General features: G+C 39.2%; 1 protein-coding gene across 1 annotated transcript in view; it reads left to right on the forward strand.

Moving 5' to 3' along the window:
* The first annotated feature begins 1227 nt into the window (after nucleotides 1–1227).
* Nucleotides 1228–17181, forward strand: part of fmn1 (formin 1) — a 33322-nt gene continuing 17368 nt past the window's right edge. The window contains exons 1-5 of the mRNA XM_042390727.1: nucleotides 1228–1416; nucleotides 2108–4076; nucleotides 7814–7992; nucleotides 14288–14396; nucleotides 16831–16892. Of these exons, the coding sequence (XP_042246661.1) occupies nucleotides 2225–4076; nucleotides 7814–7992; nucleotides 14288–14396; nucleotides 16831–16892 (2202 nt within the window). The 5' untranslated portion in view covers nucleotides 1228–1416; nucleotides 2108–2224. The remainder of the gene's footprint in view (nucleotides 1417–2107; nucleotides 4077–7813; nucleotides 7993–14287; nucleotides 14397–16830; nucleotides 16893–17181) is intronic.

A 17181-nucleotide genomic window follows, 5' to 3' on the forward strand; every position in this document is an offset into this window, starting at 1 on the left:
TAGCTATATGTCTGTGCACTTGTGTTCATTGTGCCTTTTATTAAACTGAAACACCGTAATAACATAGTGAGACATTATGTGCATCTCACTGATACATCAGATCTGTTGCTCAGTCAAAGTATCATTTTCATTGCCTTTGAACTAGAGCTGCAGTAATTAGTCCACTGATAGAAAATTAATCAGCAACTATTTTGATAAATAATAATTTTAGTAATTTTTCAAGCAAGAATGCCAAACAAAATGTGCTGGTTTCAACTTCTTAAATGTGATGATTTATTCCTTTTCTTTGTCATACATGATAGTAAACTGATTACATTTGTGTTTTGGACAGAAAAATCAAGAAATGTGAAGATGTAACCTTTGACTCTGGAAAAACGTTAGTGTTTGCTATCATTTTGTTCTGTCATTAATCGAAAGACTAATCCTCAGAGTGATCGATATATAATGAATGATAATAAAATTATAACAATGATACAAATAAATAATATAAACATTAATATAAAATCATTAGTTACAGCCCAACTTTGAACTCTGTGTATGAGAATCAAACTACACTTTTCTTTAAGCTTCAGATGTAAACATTTACTCTGTTACTGCCTCCATCTCTTGTCGAGTATTTAAGTGATAACCTGCGTTGTAATCTGTAACAGAATTAACATTACTGAGGGTTAACAGCAGTTAATCCCAAATATTCATTCCCAGTTGCTTTTGGATAACTTAACTTCCTGTATCAATGGAGTTAATAATAATGTTTATGAAATGATGGGAACATTAGATTTACATTTTTCTACATTGTAGTCTTTTGTGTATAACCTTAATGCATCTTTAAAAAACAAATTAAAAAAAACAGTATACTTATTGTTGTGGTTTCAATGACATTAACAGCTGTTTATTCTGTAATCCATCAGAGACAGCTGGGCAGTGGGTCAGATTAGCCTGCATGCACTGACCAGTGTGCAGCTCAGCGTGGTGCACAGCTGACCTACATAGAGTCCACAGTCAGTAGATTGCTGGAAGGTAGATTTGACTTACATATCTCATGATAGCCCTTCATGAAACCTAACAGACTAACAGAAACTCCTGCAGAACGAAATTAATACTGCTTTGCCGTGGTATTACACCTACAGTATGTGTAAGGAGGTAAGGAGGATTAGATTTATTAGTGACAAATCCTCATTGAGCCTACCGTCTGTCTCTTTATTTGCTCCCCTTTCAGTACCTGTCAGTCCTCGGGGGGGGGGGCTAGTGGTAGATATTTTTATCTGCTGAGCCAATGGGAGTCCTCCAAATCCCAGCTGACAGCACTGATTGGGTGAAGCTCCTGTCTGTCATTGCAGTGTGCAGGCGGTTGTCATCTGTCACCTGAGTGTCACTCCAAGTGCAACAGAGGAGAAACCTGCTGCTGCACGAAGTACAGTAAGTGCATGCTACTTTTTTTTTCTTTTTTCACTATTACATGATGGAATTTCAAAAAACCAATGTGAATATTAGTTAAGTATTTGAAAAGCTATGTCGGTGAGATATTTTCAACATGCTGTGATGACTTTTTCCACGTGTCTTTTTGAAGTTTAAATGTGTGGACAAATTGTATAGTTTATGATATCAGCAAAATAATCATTAAAGTTATAAACTGTTTTAATACAAGTTGGTTTATTCTTTGATCCAGGAGTTGCAAAACAATGTCTCATGTTTTTTTCAGTTGATTATTCCTTGTCCTACATAATAGAGGAACATTGTGAAGAGGATCAAGACATCAAGACATTTGTTTCACATCATGCATTTTATCTTTGCACAATCTGTACTGTTTGTCTGTTAGTGATGCAATAGTGTTTGTGTGTTTCAGCTCCAGTCTTTTATGGCACTCAGCAGTAGTTTTCACTCTTATGCACACATACACTGTTTAAGATTTTTATGATTTTTATGTTTTGTCTAGTTATCTTAAACCCAGAGAGAAAAAAACATCTCACTCTGCTGTATATACTGGGTTGTTTTTTTTTTTTATATGGATTTAGTTATTAAACGTGAAAATTCATTATCTGCAAGTTGCCACATGCACATACACTCGTTTAAAACAAGTCTGATTTTTTTCCCTCTCTTTTTGTGTCAGGATTCACAAGCTGTACAGTGATGACTGAGATGTCAGTGGTCTAAACTCAAAGAAGCAGCTGGTGTTGTGCAGTAAAGGAACCATCACCTGCTTTATCCGTGATAATCACATAACATCATGAAGGGCACTCACACCACCTTGCCCCTCTACATCCCCATCAGCGAGAGGACCTGTGTGAGTCCATCCCTCTCCCTCTGCAGGGGCCCAGCTTCCCCCTCTAATGCCCCTCTCAGCTACCACCCAGGACTAAGTGCAAAATGCAAGGAGGAGGGTCCAGCTGAGACAGTAAAGCTGGGTCAAGCAGACAAATACGGCCTTACAGACTTTAAAGAAACCCTTAAAGCATTGGATGACTCCTCTAAGATCCACTGGCTGACAGAGTTGTTACTGCTGTATTCAGAGTGCCAGGCTTTCATGAACATGGGCAACCAACAGGGAATGAGGATTAAACCGAACTTTCATAGACATGCAGAGAGCTGGAACACATTACCAAAATCTCCCAGATTCCAGATCCCTCGGAAGAGAAGGAGAAGAACGGAGGGGCTAGTTTATGCTGGAACCCTCCAGCATAACCTCAAGATGACACCCGGGACTCCACGGGTGCCTACAAAAGCTAGAAGGCTAACAAAGCTCCGGATAACGAGCTCTCCTATGTTTGGGGACTCAGAGGAAGAGAGGGCCTTCATTTGTACTCCTGCTGCAAGGAGAAAGAGAGTTTTGGGGAAAGAAAGAGAAGAGAGAAGTGCTTCAAAGTTTGAAGAGAGGAAGAGGAGTCCACAGGGCTCATGGAGAGGGAAGCTGTCTGTGCCCTCCTCTGCAGATTTTCCCAAATGTTTCAGCAAAAAAGGCCCTTTCTGTCACAGAGAGGATTTATCTGTAAAGGGAGAATGTGCTCCTGCTGACTCAGATACTGACCTTTCTGAATATGACAACGACGTGTACTCAATGTATATGTCCCCCACTAGTTTTGAGCCACAAAGGAGGACAGAGGACAGTGATGTGAAAACTCCAAAAGCCCAGATCACCCAGGCAGCAAGAGAAAAACATGAGGAAGAAAAAGCAGAAGGTATAGCAGAAACAGCCTCTCAGCAGAGTTTCGATGAGATGGGGAAGAGGGCTGCAGAACGACGAGTCATGGGCAAGATTGAGGAGGTGGAAGGGATCATACAACGGGTGAGTCTGTCCAGTTCGGACTGGATCAAAGGAGGCAGCAAAGGGGGAGATGAAACTCAGTCCATCTCAGATGGATGTCTGGGTGACGGGGTCACATTAGAAGGTTTGCAGCAGCTCCAAATCCTGCAGCAGAGATGCGAGGCTGAATTCAGTGCTGATCCCCAGTTGGAGACCCAGGACAAGGGGTGCAATGAAGACAAGCCTCCGCTGGTCGAGGAGCTTCGTGCCCTGGGTGAAGCCCTGAGCCAGAGTCTACACCAGGCCCTGAGGATGGAGCGAGCGAGAAAAGACTGGAGGCCGGCAAAAGCACAGAGTGAACTCTTCAAAGAGGCCAAGAAGAGCCTCTTGGGATCATCAAGAAGGCCTCTGAATCTACCATCATACCCTCACCGCTGTTCAACAGTGCCAAACAATTCCTCATCAACCTCTCTGTCAACTAGTGCTGCAATCACCCCTATGCCATCGCCATCTCTGTCCGCAATCCTGGATGTTTCCTCGAAAAGATCTTACAGCTTTGAAGGCATGTCCCCAAACCATTCACCTCTGTTTACATCCAGTCTGAGCCTGACTGATCAGCAAGAAGAAGAAATCTCTGATCATCATATAGAGTGGACAAGATCAGTAGGAGACAGTTCGTTCCCTTGGGGGTCTGGAAGTGCCACCACATTCATGGGTGGGACAGAAAATGATCAGAGTAAGAGGGGGGAAAACTTGGCTCAGGAGAACCTGAATCAGACGCAGACAGACAGATGCATCCGTGAGACAGAGGCCAGTGAGGATTATCTGCTTTCTTCAGGTAAAAATGCTAACAATGCTAATTTGACAACAACAGACAACAACTTTCACTTCTATGTGTTGTTGTTTTACAAAACCCTGCAAATGAAATGAGTCCAAGCTAAAACACAATGAGTTATTGGAGGTTTTGTTTCACACAGTTGAAGAGTTGGCCAATGCACAATATTTTAAACCCTCATATGACCAACTCAGCTATCTTACAGCTTCCTGAGTTGTCAGATCACGTGAACACTTGCAAGTCCTTAACATGGGAATCTTTCTGAATCTTCCCTTCCATCCAACATAGTGTGAATGTGACATAATCTCCTAGGTTGGTGCTAATTATAGGGAAATATTCCATGACACATTAATATTGTGATATTACTTTCAACCATATACCCCAGTCACTTGAAACTAGGTGTTTTCTAACACACGGTGTAGTCTATAAGTATATAGTCCATTTTTACTGTTACACTTTTCCCTGTAATTGATCAAGAAAAGCTACATTTGATCAAATTTTGTTACTCAATTTTGAGCCAACAGGTTGTTTAACAGCAGCCAGTTTTCTCCAGAAGTCACCGTATTGGTTAATTTCAAATTCAGTTCACTATTATGAAAGATTTTATGAAGTATTTTAAAGGATTTCATAGCATAGCTGTCACACTGGGTTCAGCCTCCACCATACGTGTTTCATTAAGTGCTCCATGGTCGTTCAGGGTATGGTGGATTAAGGAGGACAAAATATGTTTTCAGCAGTGTTACAGGGTGAAAAAGGATGTGTGTTTGCATAACAGCGGAACATCGACTTTCACTGGTTGGTTAGTGAAGTGAACAGAAGACGAAGAGCGGATGACTTTAAAGGTGGTGCATGCTGACTCCTGACTGTCAGATTTACACATTGATTTTAGCTGCTCTGATTTTAGTACCTTGACCTCAGCCTGGTGGTGTCTGGTCTCGTCCGCTCCTGTAGTCTCCTCTGGGGTCGATGAACACACACACACACACACTTTTTCTTTTGCTTCCTGTCTCTCATCACAGCTGGTGAAGCAGGCCTGAAGGATGTGTGGTAGTCTGTAAATAATGACCCCTCGCTGGTTTGACATACCACTACATCTGTGTGTGTGTGTGTGTGTGTGTGTGTGTGTGGGATGCGTTTATGTGTGTGTATTCACTCAGGCATGAAGAACTAGGTGAGCACCTGACGTGGATAGTCCCGGTTGCACTGGTTTGGCACTGATCCGAGACAGTTTCATTTTAAAGAACAAAAAAATGTATCTGTATATGTGTGTGTGTGTGTGTGTGTGTGTGTGTGTGTGTGTGTGTGTGTGTGTGTGTGCTCACATGACTCAGAGGAGACTATGGGACACGTGCCTGATGAGAATTAAGCATGTTGGATTCCTTTGTATATAGATGCAGCCTTTACTGGGACAATACATTCAGCTGTGTTTAAAATGAAAATGCAGCGTTGCAAGCAGCTCTCACCTCTTGCATGTTGGTGTATGTTGTTCCACTATGGTACATATGGCGGCACAACATACATGATGCGGCAATTGTGTTTTCATGCTGGCATCTGTGTCTCTATTTGTGTGTTGAAACATTATAAAAACGCAATAACTGAAGAGCAACACAGAAGAGAAACTGAATTAATAACACACACTGTAGGGCTGGGCAGTATCCCACAGATCAATACACATTTAGTGCTCTGTTGAGTATTTATGGCAGCAGGATGGTGTATGTGAGAATAATATAGAATATTGCCACCCTTATTCTTTGACAATATATATATATTAAAATATGGTAAAGATTACATCTAAAATAATCAAGTCTTTACATGTGTAAAACTTAACTCAGAACAATTTGCTCAGAATCATTTTAGACAACAGAATTTTGTGAAACAATGGCGCAATTTAATCATTTTATCACAATACGAATCCAGTGAAAGTTAACATACTCACACTGCAGGTTTCCATCACAAAGTGGATGATATTGTACAAATTGCGGAGCATTATGATATAGAAATATTTGCAAATGAATGCACTTGCAGTAAGCAGAATCTGGCATTCAGTGAGATCAGGAAAGTCTGATGGCCCTTCCTCACTTTCAAGAAATTAAAGCCGCCCCAGCCTGGGCAGCGGGACGCCGGTCTGTCCAAATAGGATTAATGCTCTGAGCCTTGAGAAATCTTTAGAGGATGGTGATTAGGGTGAGAAGAAGAAAGACATGCAGCGTCCTCTGAGGGCTGCTTTCAAACTCCAGTGTTCTGTTCAGTTTGGTCAAATTGAGGACAGATAGCACATTTCCATGAACTGTTTAATCTGGCTTTGAGAATGGTTACGTGTCCACTGGAAGTTACACAACTGAAATCTCTGTTGGCGCTCTTATCTGAAATGATACTGACATACAGTATTTACTGTAGAATAGCATACACTCTGTATCCTGGAGGTGAAAGGAGACAAACTTCTCTCCTCAAGGTTGGGCTGCCTTTGACTACATCTGGTAGTAGCTCTTTTTTTTTTAATCTAAAGTGCTCTACAGGAGCATTTGTGCATACAGTGCATTTTTAGCTTGACCACTGTGAGAATTGAGCTCCAGTAGTGTTAGCTACTCTTAAATGTCTCCTCCCACTGTGGCAACTCAGGCCATTGCTTGATAAAAATGAACAAATGAATAGTTTACTTGCTTAAATAATGAATCCCAAATGAAATTTAAAACATGTTTTGTGTGATAATTGTAATGATTATTGACATTAATGAACCCCCAAATTACCACACAACACATCATCTGTCATACTGTATAACCACATATGTGATTGATAGGCATTGTTTCGCTTATTATTCATGAAAAAAAATCTATAGAAAGTTAAATCTGCACCCTGACATCTGCTCCCATGTATGTGTATGTTGCTGTATGTGCATGGTGTATATATTTATCAACGGATAATCAGTGTCTTAGCTTTTAGTATTCAGATTCTGCTTTTGGGCCTGTTTTTTATTCTGCACTTTACAGGATTTCGATTTGTGCGTTTTCACTCAAAAAAATGGAGGCATATATATTAAAAATATAATCAGATTACTGCAGCAGCAAAGGCTACATCTTAATCTGGTGTATTTTCTTCAACATAATGGTTTCATAAATCAGAATCAGTTAGAAATTAATGAGAATTTTGGTGTGCATAGCACATACATGTAACCACAACGTCTGTGCTTCACTTCTGGCTGCAGACCTTTGTTGCATGTCATACCCCTCTCTCTACCCCTGTTTCCTGTCTATCAGCTGTCAAATGCAGGCAGAAATATTTTTTTTAAAGGAATGAATCCCCAGTATCACTGTATGTCAGGTTTAAACTAAACTTTGACAACCAGGATGCTAAAGTTGCTTTGTCTTGTTGTGTCTTGAAGTGGCAGGTTTTTCTATTTTCTATTCTTAGCTGAAGTTCCTTCTTATATCCTCATGGTGACACTATAGTTTAACACGCAAAATTTACACTACATGACTATAAGGATCAGTTTGTCTTTTAAAGGATTTCTGTGTTGTTTACTTTAGTGTTCAGTTTTATTTAAAGGCAGGTTTCCAGTCTTAACTGTGAACAATGATACTATATGTAGCAGATGTATGATTTAAAAGTTGCCCAAATCAGAACTAAAAATGTCATGTTCATGCTGTCATTAAAACACTGTGGCACAATTGGGTCACTTTCATGTGCATGCTGAGATGTCCCAGTGATATTAATTCTGCTCTAATTGTTATTTGTCTCTCCAGATGAGGCTCTGCAGAGACAGGAGGAGATCTGGCAGCAGGAAGTGGAGGAGTCTCTCTCCTTCTGCAGGTCACTTTCTCATCCATCCAGACCGAAACACGTTGACTTCTTGCGCATCACTGCCCCCGAGGATGACATCACCGACACACCCACAACCACGCCCGTCCCCCCAGAGTTTAGGGTGAGTAGCATGAAAAGTTTAGATAAGTGGTTTTAAAAAGATATTTACTATTAGCTAAAGGAGCTGCTGTAGTGTTTGACTAAAATGACAATAGCTTATCTTTGCCTGCTGGAATGACATACGCAAGCACTTTTTCCCCAAAGTGGCATGATGGTTAGCAATGTCAACTCACAACAATAAGTTCCTGAGTTCAATAATCACTGTTTTGTTTTTATTTTGGAATGAGTCCAAAAACCTGAAGTCACATGACTTTAAGTGTAAATTTGAGGGCAGAGTTTTGATTCATATAAAATAGGTAAATAGCAGATTATAGAAATAAGTAGCACAAAAATCTTTGTAGTTTAAAGATTTAAGGATTTCTAAAAATTACTTTGCGATGATCAGCAACAAATTTGAATTTCCTGCACATTTTTCTTTTCATCTTCCATTAATTTTCTGAGCTCAGCTGCACTTACTATACATTCTGCATGTGCTTTTATCGAAAAATTAGAAAGAGGGAGCATAAATATAAAATATAAAATGTCAAATAAAAACTATAACAAGTTAAAAGACAAGATTCATACAATCACAAGAGAACTAGAAAGTCCTGTTCCAGTGTTTTGCAGTTTACAGTTGAGAGTTTGAACTTGATTCAGATGCACTTTTGTCAGAAGAGAAGCTGCTCTCTATATATTATTTTAACAAAAATATCCTCATAATATTTCTGTGTCTGCAGTCAATATCTGAACCTAGTCCTCATCTGAATGATACTGCAGCATCATGACACTGACTTACATTTTCACACTACAGTCAAGACCACTCTCTTACTTCATGACTTCTGAGCTCTGTGCTGTAGGTCAAGGTTCAAGAAATGACCTCATGCACTGATACTGTACGACAAAGAGTGCCGTGTTCATTGTTCTTACATAACAGAAGGGATTTAATGCAGCTTTGTAGATGCATTGTATAATGTATCTGTATTAGTATGAAATGCTTTCCCTCTGTATGCACGCATGTGTGGAACTGTTGTCCTGCGCTAAAACTTGAGACAAATGACAAGGAGACACATTATATGAGCAAAATATCTTGAGAGTATTAATGTAATTATTATAATAATATGATTTGTATATCACCTTTCATGCAGCCCAAAGTGCTTCATAAGACAGGACTAAAAAGGGGAAACTAAATTAAGCAGAAACAATGATCAAGAATAACAAATAAAATGTTTGAGAAGAGTTTAAAATAAGAAGGTAAAATATTTCTAAAGATTAACGAAATACCTCTTGACAACAGGACAATTCAAACTGCTTTGCAAAAAACATAAAAGGTGTTAAGACGAAATGTAAAAGAAACACAAGATATTATAAAAAGACAAATTTAAATAGAGTTAAATATAAACTAAAAATAAGATAAAATAGAATAAGACAGATAACAGATAAAACAGGAGAATTTACACAGGTTTCTCTCGCTATAATCAGTCCTCCTGCTCATACTGGCCATTAGAAGATCTTCTTCAAATACTCTTACAATGTAAATGATAGGAGACAAAATCCACAGTCGTTGTTTTGAGCAAAAATGTATTTAAAAGTTTATCTGAAAATAATATGAAGCTTCATAACAAAAAGATTGACTTTGGCACTAAAAAGACTGTAACTTTGAAGGATGTTGACTTGATTCCATTAATCTGGATGACTGAAGCTTCATATTATCTTCAGATAAACTTTTAAATATATTCTTGCACAGAAGGAGGATTTTGTGGATTTTGGCAGGAGGAATGATTACAGCAAAAAAAAAAAAAAAAAACATTTGTCAGGGCACCTGCTTGTTGTTTTAGGACAAACTTGAAAAACTGTGAACCTGTCTTTTAAATATTGATTTAAAAGAGCTGAGAGTAGGAGCAGACCTCAAGTTTTCTGGGAGTTTGTTCCAGATCTTTGGTGCATCAAAGCTGAATGCTGCTTCTCTATGTTTAGTTTTGACTGGCAGATGAGAGGTTTGGACAGTTCACAAACCACAATGGCCCTAAACCATTCAGTGCGTCGTAAACCAACAGTAGTAACTTACTATTCAGCTTAAAAGAATTGAGAATCAGTTCCAAAACTGGAAAATATTTCCATCCTACACAGTTAATTTCTTACGTAGCTGTAGACATTTACCATGTCTGGTTTAGGAGACAGAGTTGAATGTTCTCTAATGTGGAACTAATTTTTTAGAAAATCAGAAGGATGGCAGTGTGTTTGGTGGATTAGTTATTGTATGATTCTATGACTGATGCAGTCAGTCATGGCATGGTGTAGTTTAATGCTTGATACAGTCCAGCCTGTTTGTTCAGCAGTGCTGTGTGTGTTCTGATGCTAATGCTATTTCATAGGATTATCTGGATTCATTCCCATTACATAAACACAGCTTGCATAAAGGCCACAGTGTCCCACCTGCGGAATGCAAAAGCACTTTATTAGTATTCATAAGATTAAGTGTAGCCACAGGGTACAGCCAATATCTCCAGACACGGAGCGTACTATCACTCTCCCAGAGAAAGTTACACAGTGTAATGACAGGAGGTAAAAATGTTATCAGTAATGTGATCCGTCTCTCACCTGCTGGCTGTGATAATTAGCAAACAAGGGTGGAACTGAGTGAGAATAACCCAAACATGAACCGGTGAAGTTGTTGGTTTAGAGTCTGAACAAATGTATCCGGTTAAGTCCCACCGACGTGACCGGCTGTGTGTTCTCACAAGCTACATTTTTAATCTCACGTTTGTTTTTAAAAATTATATTCAGTGTATGTTTTTGAATTTTTTCCACAACAATTTTTTATATATTAATTTATATTTTTCTCCCCTTTACCTAACTTTACCATCTTCTGTATTTGTTTACACTTGACTTTGTTTTTTACTTTTGAGATTTGTTTTATTATTATTTGTATAATTAATAAATATAGTATTATATATAATTTCTTATAAATTGTTCCTTTTTCATTGTTCTGTATCACCAGCTTGCTCTTGATTGTTGGCTGTTTTGAAAATTTACTATTTTTATATTTTTCTGGTTTTGTATTGATCTGTGGCACCATCTTATGTTTACTGATAAACAGTTTGTACCTTTGTTTTTTTTTATTTAAATATTTTTATTTAGATATTTATACATTTTTGTGTCATTTTATCAGTTAGTTTTCCTTTGTTGTGTATTGATCTGTGTCACTTGATAACTCTTGATTGGGACATTCTTTCTCTGTTTGTTTTGAGAACCTATTTATTTATTTATTGATCAATCTCTTGTGGTTTAAATCACTTTTCAGTACCTAATTTATTTGTTTTGATTTGTGACATTATCTTACTTTTAGTTGGGAAACAATTTGTCTCTTTATTTCATTTATTTACTTATATATTTATTCATGCATCCATGCGCAAATCCAAAGGCTCATGACAGCACAACATAGTTACAAATTTGTGTTGACAAAACTTTTCTCTCTGTCAGGAGTGTATGTTAGATGTAATGTGAGCAGATTAACAGCACAGTGTAGGTGGGGTTAGACCACTAAGACGCCCAGATTAGCCACGTGTTGCTCAGAACCTGCAGCGGAGCTGAGAGACCTCCCTGTCACGATGGATTTACAGGCCAAATGTTTAGCAAGTGATCCCTTGCAGGCCTATTTACCCTCCTTCAGCTCTGGGTGTGGTGTCCCTCCATCTGTTCTGGGTGGCTTCCTTCTCCTTACAGCTCACGGATCTGTCAGGGTGTTGTCAGAAACAGTGGCAGCCACTGGAGAAATGGCTCAAGACACCATCTGCTTCCAATTATATTGTGACAACCTGTAGGATGACGTCCAAAAAGCTGCTGGAAGCTGTCGGTACAGCAGGTATAGAGGAAACTAGAGGGAATGTGAGACAGAACTTGGAAGCTAAAGCTGGGACTTGGATCTGACTGTATCTGTGGTTGAGCTCATGCTGAGTCACTTCAGCTAACAAGGCCATGGAGCCGCACTCAGAAACCTCCACTTTTCCATTACTCTGTGAATTTCTCTCCTGCCATTGGTTACTCTGAGAGACTAAATACTGCTTCCACTTTTAGGTTTGGAAAATCAGCTCTCTGGTAAGACATGACGGAACTGGTGTAACAGAGAAAGGATAAATCTGTTTCTTTTCAACAAACTGGAGCGAAAAAAGGTTGGGTTTTCAGAAGTGATGATATGACTTTAATGAGTAAACCTTTTCTTGCATTCATTGACTGATAGTAAAAGGAAAGTTGCATGATCCTGGAACCAGTTAGACATATTAGTGCATGCCATACAGACGCCTAAGCTCTAGTTACACCATATTAGACTGCATTTTTTCTGATGTAAGATAACACAATGTTGCGTTCAAGCTTGACGTCTCAGATATGAGCAGTTTTATGGTAACCACAACGTTGACATTGTGGGAAAAGGTTTTCAAGAACTTCCTGCTCACTCCACTTTGGATAACTTCACTGCTTTCTTTATGAGTAACTCTGAGTCCCGGAAAATGGAGCCACAAACAGCTGTCCTAACATTTTTCAGGAGCTTACCAGAGGAACAAAATGTGGACATAATACTGGAAGATGCTGAGCTGAGTTTCAATCAAAAGAAAAACAGGGATATGACTTTTGAGGATACTCTGGAACAGAAAAGAGACTCCTTATCGTATGTTATATTGCCTGTTAAAGGAAAGAAGACAACCTCTAACCAAGAGGGACATATAGTTATGACGGAAAAAGAAAATGACTCAGACACAACAGAGGAGGAGAGGAATCATTTTAACCTAACAGAGCAAGGTAGTGATAGAATAAATACTGGGCAAGGCAAGGCTGTAAACACTGAAAACGGCTCCTCAGAAGAACACAATGTTGGAAAACAGACTTTTGCACTGAATCAGCACAGCGAACATGGTAACAATGTTCACAGTTTCACCAAAGACTCACATGGAGGTTGCAACATGGCAGAGATGTCACCGGATGAATGTGTCTTGAATGAATCTCTGCAACCAAATTGTCAACACATTTCAATTGAGTGTACAAATACAGATTGTGATTGTGTTGCACAAATCGACCACAAGCAGGGTGACACTGAAGGACCCAATCAGGAGGTGACAAAAGATCATGAAAATGTTCAAACTGCAGATTTAATCAGAAGTACTGCAAATTTTGATGGTGTGGATTTCGATGCTGAGGAATCTGCAACTGAAACCGAACATGCAGCAATAACTGTGACTCGGACAGGACCTGCTGTTGAAGAAGAGGTTGAATCAACATCGGAGCAAGATGTGGAGCAAACAGATGAGCCTTCCTGCTTAAAAAAGGAGGATGAAGAGGAGCAGACAGGTGCAGAGGGCGACAGCAAAGAAGAAGAGAAAACAGATGTATTTCCAGACTCCTCCACCCAGCCCCACCATCCTCTAAACCCACAAGACAGTTCACCAAATTTTGCCAATGACCCTCCACCTGGATCCACCTACACCAGAGCCACCTTCTCCCCAGGCTCCCCCACGGACAAGCAGATCCAGCTCCCCGCCCTCTTCAGCGGCCTGAGGGTCCTGAGGAAGGGCGTGACCGGGCCTGAGCATGACACCGTGTCCCAGATCAAACCTTCATCTCAGGGAGCAAGGAGGGCCATTTTCCCAGAGAAACAGGGGGATACAAAGGTTCAGGGAGGATTCCTGGACCAAATCTCCCAGTTCCTGAACCGCGACAAGAGAGGGGAAGAGAAAGAGGAGAAGCTGGATGAGAGCTTAGAGGGAGTCAGCGGGGAGGCTGAGGAAGACCAGGATGACACCAGAGAGAATGAGAATGAGGAAAGTCAAGAGCAGGAGAAGGAAGAGGAAGACATTGAAACAGAATCATTTGAATCTACAAAACCTCCCGTGTCCAGTGCGGAGGCGGCCTTTGATGCCTTCAAGGCCTTCTTCACCCCAAAGCCTTTGAAGAAGGACCCAGCAGAGAAGGTGGACCTGGACGCAATGAGGAAGAAGATAAGAGGTGATAAAGATGTGCTGAAAGCTCTTTTTGAGAGAACGTCCAATAAGACACCGGTGAAGAAAGACCCATCTGATGGCAAAGTATGAATCATGTTATCAAAAGAGAGCATAAACATATATTTCCTGTGTGATTAACTGAAATATTTCAGTCATTAGTTCTTTTTATTGGCCTTGTGGAAAACAGACTTCTGCTGTTTTACTGCTTATTGTCATTTGTCAAGCCACTATAGAAGAGTCATTATTGGAATACTGCAGGTATCAAGGTATGTACAAGCACTATTTTTGGAGTTAAAAATGTCTGTTATGAATCTCTTTTCCCCCCAGTCAGAAGCGTCCACCCCAGGAGAGGGAGAAGAACGAACTCCTGGTCGTCTGCAAGCCGTCTGGCCACCGCTCAAGGAGGAAAAAGTTGGCCTGAAGTATACAGAAGCAGGTAATGACAAATTAATAAAGATTAATATGTTATCATAAAAATATTCTCACCAAAATTGACCCCACTGCTTTGTGTGAAAAAATAATAACAATAATTTATGAATCAACAATTTTCCATCTGTCAAATATGTTTTCTCTCTTCTTTTGACCCAATTAAAATCCAACATTGTAGAAAAGTATTGAAATGGTAACCCTGTAATGAAGGTGACAAAATACAGAAATGGGCATAAAGCACTGTTGTTACACCAAATAGGAAGGAATTATTTAATGTTTTATATATGCTATGGGTTCTACATGAACCAATATATATAGTAGTACTTTTGTTTGCAAAAATCATTCACAGATAAAGAAACTTACAGTATGTCATCCTAGATAGGGACATGTTTGCAGTCAATTAGACCCCAGAGAGGTCTAACTCTCTGTTAAACCTCTTCTGAAAACTGTTACAAAAATCCAAGAACAGAAATATAACTTAACTACTCACATTATTTGGGGTTTTGGAGAGCTGTTAGGTAGTGCTGTGTAAAAAAGCATAGTTAAAACCAATCATAGATATAGAGCTTCTGACAATCCACTGTATTTGACCATGTCAACAGCTGGAGTCTGTGAGACCCCAAACAAAAGTAATATATCATTTTCTATAGCAGATTTCTAAAACCTATTATCAGTTCACAATCTCAAAAATTAAGAAAAGTCATGACATATAAAGCTGGAGGAAATAAGTGGAAATTGTGCTAAAATTAATGCACTAAATGAATTAAAAGACAGACACAGAAATACTATTGTTATATTTAACACTGTCCTGTCAATGTCCTGATTGTTCATGACAAATGTTAATTTTAGACAAAGCAGTAGAGAGAATAGTAGTGTTTGCTCTGTGATATCATGTGACAGATATAATATTAAACTCTACTGCTAAAGTAAACACAACTCCACCCTCTGAGGACAGCAAACCAGTCTGTAAGACTCCACCTGCCATATGTGGAGGGATTTAGATTGCAGACTGAAGTTACATAAAACACTGACAATTGTGCTTTTTAACAAATCATTTTATCTTGTTTTGGTGTATAATTTTCAATTTTTCAACACTGGTGCTCCCCAATGGTAGTATTGTGGCAGACAGCAATGCTTGCTGCTACAAAAACAAAAACTGAATAAGCTATTATCAATATATTTGATATTATTATGACCCAACTCCGCAGTTCAGCTCTACAGAGCATTATTTTGGTTTTTACAGCCTACAACGTGTTGTTTTGATTCATTCTCACCATTCACATAATTGTTCTGATGAACACAGTGTTCACTACCTGCTCAGCACCAAACAGACAAACTTAGTGACTAGGTGATGACCATAGTGGAGCATTTAGCTGCTAAAGAGACAGATATTTCCCTCTGGAGGTGTTGAAGAGCAAACCAGAGGTAAAAGGAGAGAGTGAACATTAGACATCTATCAGGTGGCCTCTGAATCCATATGTACAGTATGTTGCTCTATATCTGTCAGTATTATGTTTGTAGCTTGATTCTGCTGCCCCCAAGTGGCTGGAAAAGTTGCAGGTCTAAATAAAAACACTCATATCCTGTATTATCACCACTTATGCTTTTTATCTTGAACTAGGTGCATCTGGCAGTAGGCAAAAAGCTTTCAGCTCAGAGAGAGAAGATTCACATTTTGAATATCTGTAATAAGTACTAGATATCTCTAAACAGTTTGTTTTAACTTCCATGAAGACTACGCGGCAAGTTTAAAGTTTAAAACATTTTTAAATGGCCATTTTTAAAAGAAAAATAAGGTCAAACACTATTTGACATCACACTTTGCTCACAACTTTTTAAAAGCATTGGGGCGGTCATGATTCCTAAGGCGTTTCAAGACATGAGTAATCTGTAGTCATCTGTAGGATTATCAAATGTTTGGGCAGCAAGAAAAACCATGTGCTCTATGTGTACAAACCCACTTTCCTAAAAATACTCTTACTGTAAATACTGTCAGGCAGGTGACAGTAAATAGACTTTATAACCAACCATTCAACAGGTGTAGTCATCCATTAGCAGATAAGTGTTTGATTAAATAGTTTGCTCAAGATGCCAGTCAGCTGTGTGTTTTTGTGACCTTTTAGGCTCTGCTGTCATCATCTGGTACACTTTGGTATTGTTTTTGAGCAAGTTTGTCCTCAGTATATCCTCAAACACCCCTCAACCTCTTGCAGTGGTTAAAACATGAATTTGATTTGTTGTGCAAAATTAGCCACAGTTCTCTCGTGTCTCGCAGTTGTTGTAATTTGTTTGTCTGGGGTTTGTTAACCAGCCATACTAATAAAGTATCCATCATGGTAAAGAAAACGCCCTCGGGCACCTCTGCTGTAATAATAGATCTGTTGTGGTTCAAGAAAGAACACAAAGCTATTGTGATGCTCTTCTCCTCTGTTTCCTTTCAGAGCACCAGGCTGCTCTGCTGCAGCTGAAGAGAGAATGCAAAGAGGAGCTGGAGAAGTTACAGGTTAGTGTGAAGGATGTGTTCAACTGTGGTATGATGTTACATTACACATAACATGTTGTCTGTGTAATTTTGTACTATTTAGGAAAAATACAGACCGTGTTCAACTTGCACACTTTCAAATAATACATCCAAAATAATCTTCAGCAGACAGAATTGTTTTTTTTATCCTAATTCTGGAAATATCTTTAAAATGAATTATGATTGCCAGGGATCGACATTATATTCCAGATAAAATGATGCGTGGCTCTGTGTCTTTGAATGTCATGATAATACACACACAGCACAAAGT

Source organism: Thunnus maccoyii, chromosome 17 (genome assembly GCF_910596095.1).
Source record: "Thunnus maccoyii chromosome 17, fThuMac1.1, whole genome shotgun sequence".
NCBI classification, from domain to species: domain Eukaryota; kingdom Metazoa; phylum Chordata; class Actinopteri; order Scombriformes; family Scombridae; genus Thunnus; species Thunnus maccoyii.